At 49.8% G+C, this 8,127-nt stretch overlaps 1 protein-coding gene across 1 annotated transcript in view; it reads left to right on the forward strand.

Annotated features, from left to right (window-relative positions):
• The window catches only part of elac2 (elaC ribonuclease Z 2), a 16,810-nt gene extending 9,677 nt beyond the window's left edge, over positions 1-7,133 (forward strand). The window contains exons 13-24 of the mRNA XM_072442686.1: positions 574-712; positions 1,127-1,209; positions 1,342-1,460; positions 1,559-1,655; positions 1,820-1,958; positions 2,028-2,066; positions 3,306-3,415; positions 3,906-4,005; positions 4,085-4,205; positions 5,592-5,670; positions 5,740-5,884; positions 6,776-7,133. Of these exons, the coding sequence (XP_072298787.1) occupies positions 574-712; positions 1,127-1,209; positions 1,342-1,460; positions 1,559-1,655; positions 1,820-1,958; positions 2,028-2,066; positions 3,306-3,415; positions 3,906-4,005; positions 4,085-4,205; positions 5,592-5,670; positions 5,740-5,884; positions 6,776-7,048 (1,444 nt within the window). The 3' untranslated portion in view covers positions 7,049-7,133. The remainder of the gene's footprint in view (positions 1-573; positions 713-1,126; positions 1,210-1,341; positions 1,461-1,558; positions 1,656-1,819; positions 1,959-2,027; positions 2,067-3,305; positions 3,416-3,905; positions 4,006-4,084; positions 4,206-5,591; positions 5,671-5,739; positions 5,885-6,775) is intronic.
• Positions 7,134-8,127: the final 994 nt, after the last annotated feature.

An 8,127-nucleotide genomic window follows, 5' to 3' on the forward strand; every position in this document is an offset into this window, starting at 1 on the left:
ACTAACCCTAACCCACAGCCACTAACCCTAACCCACAGACACTAACCCTAACCCACAGCCACTAACCCTAACCCACAGCCACTAACCCTAACCCACAGCCACTAACCCTAACCCACAGCCACTAACCCTAACCCACAGCCACTAACCCTAACCCACAGCCACTAACCCTAACCCACAGCCACTAACCCTAACCCACAGACACTAACCCTAACCCACAGACACTAACCCTAACCCACAGACACTAACCCTAACCCACTAACCCTAACCCACTAACCCTAACCCACTAACCCACAGACACTAACCCTAACCCACAGACACTAACCCTAACCCACAGACACTAACCCTAACCCACAGACCCTAACCCACTGACCCTAACCCTAACCCACTAACCCTAACCCACTAACCCACAGACACTAACCCACAGACACTAACCCACAGACACTAACCCTAACCCACAGACAGTTCAGTTGTTCTAATGTTCATCTAAAACAGACACGTGTTCAGTTGTTCTTATAATATTCTGTGTGACCTGACCACAGCAGGTTTGACACCGATGTCTGAATGTCTCTCCAGTTTCCCTTCATCGACGCAGCATCTGGTCCTGAATGAAAACACCATCACGGTCCACAACGTGCGGAGCCACAAACTGCAGTCTCAGCTCCACATGATCCACCCGGAAGTGTTTCCTCTACTGCAGCGCTTAACGCTCCAGGTGAGGACGCCAGGACGCGAGGACAGAGGGGGGCGCGAGGACAGAGGGGGGCGCGAGGACAGAGGGGGGCGCGAGGACAGAGGGGGGCGCGAGGACAGAGGGGGGCGCGAGGACAGAGGGGGGCGCGAGGACAGAGGGGGGCGCGAGGACAGAGGGGGGCGCGAGGACAGAGGGGGGCGCGAGGACAGAGGGGGGCGCGAGGACAGAGGGGGGCGCGAGGACAGAGGGGGGCGCGAGGGGACAAGGACGCGAGGGGACAAGGACGTGAGGGGACAAGGGGGGGCAAGGACAGAAGGACAAGGGGGGGGGGCAAGGATAGAAGGACACAGAAGGGCATGAGGACAGGAGGGGACGAGGACAAACACTGACCAAACAACTCTTATTTAACTAAACTGTGACCCGTGGATGTTTCAGGAGCCTCAGGCGCTGCACGTCCCTCACGTCAGAGCAGAGTGTTTGCTCAAGTACCAGCTCAGACCAGTGATGGGCTGGCAGAGGTCAGTGTGTGGTCAGTGTGTGGCCCGTGTAAGGGCCGTGTGTGCGTCAGTTTGAGGAGCCTTGCTTCCATTGCAGAAGCATAAACACATTTGGGCCTCCTGAGTAACAGGCAGAGGTCCTGTGTCCTGCAGAGAGATGATCCCCGGCTGTGACGAGGAGCAGTTTGTGCGAGAAGCGTCTGAAGTGCCTCAGTTTCTGCAGGAGGTGGAGAAGAGCAAGAAGCTGTGGTCTAAACAGAACTCGGACACAGGTCAGAGACTGGGACACGGGTCAGGACCTCAGGACTTCAGGGTCTCGGGGCCTCAGGACCTCAGAGTCTACATCATCACTGAACTCTCGTCTTTGCAGATGCAGCGGCTCCGTTTCCAGAGGTGGTGTTTTTAGGGACGGGTTCAGCTCTGCCAATGAAAACCAGGAACGTCAGTGCGACTTTGCTCAACATCAGGTATGAACGAAACTCTTCTTCTCTGGTGGAGCCAAATATCCATATCACAGCGGCTTACTGACTCCACCATCGGCTAGCTGCAGTCTTTAACCTGAGGTCTGCAGGTTAAGATAGTCCTGTGGTCAGTGTGTGAAATAAAAGACTGTTGTTTGTTCCCTGTTCAGCCCGAGTCAGTCTCTGCTGCTGGACTGTGGCGAGGGCACGTTCGGGCAGCTGTGCAGACACTACGGCGACAGTGTGGACCAGGCGCTGTGCAGAATCAGCTCCGTGTTCATCTCGCACATGCACGCCGACCACCACACGGTAATACCAGGAGAAACCCACCGGGACGTCCTGTTCTAGTGCTGAATGTGACCCGTGTTTGTGCCACAGGGGCTGCTCAAGCTGCTGTACCAGAGGGAGCGAGCGCTGGTGAGGACCCACCCTTTAAACCCCTTTTTAACCGAGAGGTGTGGCCTCCAAACGCCAGAGCGTTTTCGAGTGAGATGATTGGACAAGAGAGAACGCAGACTCGGAAGAAAATGAAACCCAAAAGCAGATGAGAACAGAAGGATCGTTCCTCACCAAAACGACTTGATCTCGTCCTTAGGCGCCGTGTTTCCACTGATGCTAACTTATATGTGAAGCCTTAGCAACACAAAGCTAGCAAAGCACGTTAGCATCAGCTGTTTCCTGTTTATGTCCGCACGGCACTCGCTTTGTCAAGAGCCACAATCTGATATTTCCAGGTCATAATGTGTCTGACATGATCCAAAGCCAAAGCATGACATAAAGAGAGGTTCTTTAGCCACGCCCCTCACATGCAGAGAAGTCAAAGAAAGGAGGCGAAACTGTTCCTGTGCACGCTAGCTTTAGCCACGCCCCTCACATGCAGAGAAGTCAAAGAAATTAGGCAAAACTGTTCCTGTACACGCTTGCTTTAGCTGAACATGCCCATCTGTTCTTCCCTCTGAACGCGCCCGTCTGTGCTTCCCTCTGAACGCGCCCGTCTGTGCTTCCCTCTGAACGCGCCCGTCTGTGCTTCCCTCTGAACGAGCCCGTCTGCCCCTCTTGAACGCACCCGTCTGCGCTTCCCTCTGAACGCGCCCGTCTGTGCTTCCCTCTGAACGCGCCCGTCTGTGCTTCCCTCTGAACGCGCCCGTCTGCCCCTCTTGAACGCACCCGTCTGCGCTTCCCTCTGAACGCGCCCGTCTGTGCTTCCCTCTGAACGCGCCCGTCTGCGCCTCTTGAACGCACCCGTCTGCCTGCGCTTCCCTCTGAACGCGCCCGTCTGCGCTTCCCTCTGAACGCGCCCGTCTGTGCTTCCCTCTGAACGCGCCCGTCTGTGCTTCCCTCTGAACGCGCCCGTCTGTGCTTCCCTCTGAACGCGCCCGTCTGTGCTTCCCTCTGAACGCGCCCGTCTGCGCCTCTTGAACGCACCCGTCTGCCTGCGCTTCCCTCTGAACGCGCCCGTCTGTGCTTCCCTCTGAACGCGCCCGTCTGCCCCTCTTGAACGCGCCCGTCTGTGCTTCCCTCTGAACGCGCCCGTCTGTGCTTCCCTCTGAACGCACCCGTCTGTGCTTCCCTCTGAACGCACCTGTCTGTGCTTCCCTCTGAACGCGCCCGTCTGTGCTTCCCTCTGAACACGTCTGTCTGTGCTGTTCTCTGCAGGCGTCGCTGGGTAAAGACTTCTCTCCAGTGTTCCTGATTGGCCCGAGTCACATGATGTCGTGGCTGAACCAGTATCACGAGGCGTGTGAGGACGTCCTCCGACACGTCAAGTCAGTGCAAGCAACACAACTAAATATTATAGTGTTTATTTATTTTATTTATTATAGAGATATTCATTTGTGTCACTATTGCTCACTTCCATCTTAAAGTCCATCTGAAAGTTCTGTTTTTCCAATCTGAGTTTAAAATGACAGGAAGTGGAGCTGAGTCCCTCTGTGATGTCATCAGTGTGCGACAGAAACAGTTTAAACCATGGTTGGACTAAATAAAGGTGTTTTATGGTATTATTGTGTGTCAGATCAGAACTGTTGTGTCGTTTATGTGGAGTTTGGCTCTTGTTTACAGTCTGGTTGCTAGGTAACAGCTGTGACGTCATAATTGTGCTCGTGTCCAACCAGGATGTACAATTATATAAACCTGGGACAAATGTTTAGTCAAATCTGAAATATAATTGTGTTAAGTTTTTGGTAAACGTGTCGTCTAAACTGTCATAAAGACTTTATTAATGTTTTAAAATAAACACTGTGATGTTTTCTTCAGCTTCATCCCAAACCGGAGCTTGTGTGCGGACGCCACAGGGACCAGACCCCGGACCCAGAGCCTCATCCAGGCCCTGCTCAAGAGGAACGGTCTGGACAAGGTCTCACAGAAGCCCCTCCTCCGTCACATTGAACGCCGCCGCAGACGATCAACGACGGTCTCTTGTGTTGTCGTTTCAGTTCGAGGCGTGTCTGGTGCGTCACTGTAAGAACGCCTTCGCCTGCGCGCTCACCCACAGCTCCGGCTGGAAACTGTCCTTCTCCGGAGACACCATGCCCTGCGACGCCCTGGTCAACATCGGTCAGTGACGCTCTCCTCTCTGCCCCGCCCCCCTACAGGTCAGAGGGACGTGACGCGCTCTAAACATCGCTCCTTCATCGTGTCGGGAGTTGTGTTTTGCTTCATTCGCCCTCATTTTCATTCGCGCTCGTTTCGTTCGTCCTGTTTACGAGCCTCACGGAAACACTCGGCTTCAATTTTCCCTGATTTGCGACGTCACATGTACGTTTTTTTAAGTCCATAAATCATCACCGACTCGTTCTGAGCATTTCTGACTCAAATCACCTTCATTAGCATCTCGGGGCAAGCTAGCTTTTGTTTATTTCACCCATGTAATTCCCTCTGCTGCCAGTAGGAGGAGACACAAAAGTTAATTATTGGTGTAGGGAAAAGCCACAATTTGTTTTTTGTAAACCTTTTTTTTTTTTTTTTTAGTTCTAAAACATAATATGCCAAAGTAAAGTTGCTCAAGAGCAAGTTTAAAGGGCAAGAACAAGTTTAAAGGGCAAGAACAATCTTTAACATAATATTTGTCCTTTAAAGTCCATATGACATCATTATATTTCAGATTTAACCTAACATTTTGCCCGTTGTCCCAGTTTGACCGTTTGTGTAAAGTTTATAATTGTACTTCCTGGTTGGACACGAGCACAATTATGACATAGAGGTGATGTCACAGCTGTTACCTAGCAACCAGACTGTAAACAAGAGCCAAATAAAACACACCATAAAACACCTTTATTTAGTCCAACCATGGTTTAAACCAGGCATGTCAAACTCATTTGGGTCGCGGGCTGAACATAACGTAAAAGATAAAACTATTAAAAATATAAGAAATAAATAGCTTTATGTAGCCTACGCTGTTTTGAAGCAATTACTGGATCGATTAAAAAAAATTACAAAACGTTTGTAGAAAAACAAGTGTAATTTCACCAACACTGTGCTTCAGTTTATGTGCATCACAACTTCAGAGTTGATCTACAGTTCTACACAGAGATAAACATTTGACTTTATAACAACATAAACTTCTCAAGATCTAAAAAAACGTTTAAATGTACTAACTAACATTTCCACATCTGTGTAGTTCTCTGCACACCTGAACTGACACACCACTAAACTTCTGCTCAAAAGTGCTTAAAGTGCACTTCTCCCTTGGCAGCTCACACAGCAGTGCAGCAGAGCCCTGTGGGGGAGGGGCTGCCACCTGCGGCATTGTGGGACGCGTAGTTTTAGCGATTAAAAAACGGTTATGGATGTAACTACGGTTCTATGAATCATGTTTTTAATTTAGATTTTAGATTTTTTTTAATATATATAAATTTGAAATGTTCGGTGGGCCAGATTTGGGGCCAGACTACTTCCTGTCATTTTAAACTTTTGTTGTGTTGAACTGATGTTTGTTTCCAGGGCGAGACTCAACGTTGCTGATCCACGAGGCGACACTAGAGGACGCTCTGGAGGAGGAGGCGGTGGAGAAGAGACACAGGTGAACCTCCACGTTTTTAAAGATGAGATGAGAAGCAAGTTTGAGCTGGTTGTGGCGTTGTTCCCGCAGCACCACGTCGCAGGCCATCGGCATCGGCATGAAAATGAACGCTCGCTTCATCGTCCTCAACCACTTCAGCCAAAGATACGCCAAGATCCCAGTGTTCAGCGCCGACTTCAGCGAGCGCGTGGGGATCTCCTTCGACCACATGAAGGTAACGCACGCGGAGCCGAGGCTCCTCCCACAGCTCCTGGAGTTTAGACTGAGGCGGAGCAGGTCAGAAGTGTCACAGGTCAAAGCCACAAACCACTCTATCAAAGACGGTGAGGAGAAGATTCTGAGCAGGAGAAAAGATGGATTGAAAGAGTTAAAGAGAGAGAGAGAATCCGTCCTTAAATGGACTCTCTCACTCACTATTGTATATGACATTCCGGTCGTATACAATAGTGTCCTGAAACCCTGGAGAGGTCGATGCCCAGGGCATTCTGATGCTAATGAGTTACACAGTGAGGAGGGAGAGTGAGCCAGGCACAATAGGAGGCTGATGGCCCATTAAAGGACTGATCAGAAACAAAGAGGTTTAGTTTCTGGTGAAACCAAAAACACCCTTTATCAGGAGATCCCGCCCAGTGGGCAGGGCCTACTCAGAGGAGGATAAATATCTGAGTTCCCGGTCTTGCAGATTGAGAATGACTCTTGGATGAGAGATGAGTCCAGATGATACAACTGAATCTGTTTCTACAACGTGAGATTAATGTGACCAGTTTGTGGAGCTTAAACCAAACTAAGAATGAGAAGGACAAATGTTTGTGGAGTTAGATTTTGGAGAGCCATAGTTTCTTGCCCTCCATCCTCAAACACACAACGTAAAAGTGAATTATTGGTGGAAGGAAGTTCTCAGTTTGGAGGTTTTGCCCAAAAACGGCTGGAATTGACCACAAACCTGTGGATCTGACCGCTCCACCACGTCACTGTCCAGAGCAGGACCTTCAGATCAGAGGACAGTTAATCAGACGTTTGTAAAAGTGCAAATACTCATTACTGTCGGGGTTGTAGTAGTAACTTTCTTCTCCTTTTAAGCTGCTGTGAACACTTGTTTCCTCAGGTCCGATTCCGAGACCTGCAGCTGCTTCCTGCTCTCACTCCAGCTCTGAAGACTCTGTTTGCAGAAGATCTGAGTGAGATGGAAGAGGAGCGAGAGAGACGAGAGCTGAGGAACCCCAGAACGCCTGAGACCGTCCCCGAGCGAGGGGCCGAGACCGCCCCCGAGCGAGGGGCCGAGACCGCCCCCGAGCAAGGGGCCGAGACCGCCGCCCCCAAACGGGGGGCCGAGACCTCCACGGCCGACGCTCACAACAAGAGGCTCAAGAGCAGCTGAAGTCTGGAGCTCGGGCGGGGCTGGGGCTCGGGCATATTTTAGTTGTATTCAAAGTGACTCTTTTCTTTGACTGATGGATGTGGCGTTTGGACAGTTTACTCTGAACATTAAACGGTCACATGACATTTCACAATCATTTCATTATTTAAAGATCGTCTGGCGTTTGTCGCTTATCGGCATAATTTTACTGATCAATGTCAGAGTGTTCCTCACAAACATCTCCAGAGACACTTTCTGATGACATCATAAACTCTTAAGTTATCTACACCAAAAAACAAAATACGTTGTAATTCCTCATTTGTCCAGGAGGGTTCCATCGCATCATCTGGACACTTGGATAAAACTCACCCAAGAGTCATCCTTACCCTGTGTAAGCCCTGCCTACAGGGAGGAGCCTCCTTTCCTGTTTATCTATTTGTTTGCAGTTTCAAGTTTCCCTATAAACTAATCTTTGTTACCCTAACAGTAGAGCACAAGGCAATTGAAAGTGCTTCACACAACTTTTTCCTCTTTCTTTCTGGCGTTTGCTGCCGGTCCAAGGACGCAGTAAAAGGAGGTAAATCTGTCATGTGACCTAGAGGGGACAGAGCCGTCCATCACTCGCTCGTCCCTCGTTCACCACTTAAACTCTCACAAGACGAGACGCTTCACCGCTCTGAGCCGCCGGAGGGGTCGAAACGTTTCACCGCTCTGAGCCGCAGGAGGATTCGAGACGTTTGCTCTTCACACAAACACACATGACACTTATGTTCACATGAGCCCCACCCACTCTCATCCATGTAAACGCTGTCACCTTTGATCAATTACAGGTGTTTTTGTTGCCCAAAACACCTCCAATAATGGTCTGTGGCTTGGCCTGATGGCGCCACCTGCTGGTCTCTGTGGGAATAGATGATGAATAAAGCCAAACTGTGGGACATGGACTAAACTAACATTTCATGGACAAGCAGGTGGCGCTCTCCTACAGAGAAGTTACATTTGCATTTTTTATTTGAATAACTCAACTCCACACAATATTTAAATTTGTTTCATAACATTTTTTAAAAGATATTTTAATAAAACATGCAAAAATACCTCAA

This window comes from Eucyclogobius newberryi, unplaced genomic scaffold (genome assembly GCF_026437365.1).
Source record: "Eucyclogobius newberryi isolate DKJ021-1_F unplaced genomic scaffold, fEucNew1.0.hap1 SCAF_13, whole genome shotgun sequence".
NCBI lineage: Eukaryota > Metazoa > Chordata > Actinopteri > Gobiiformes > Gobiidae > Eucyclogobius > Eucyclogobius newberryi.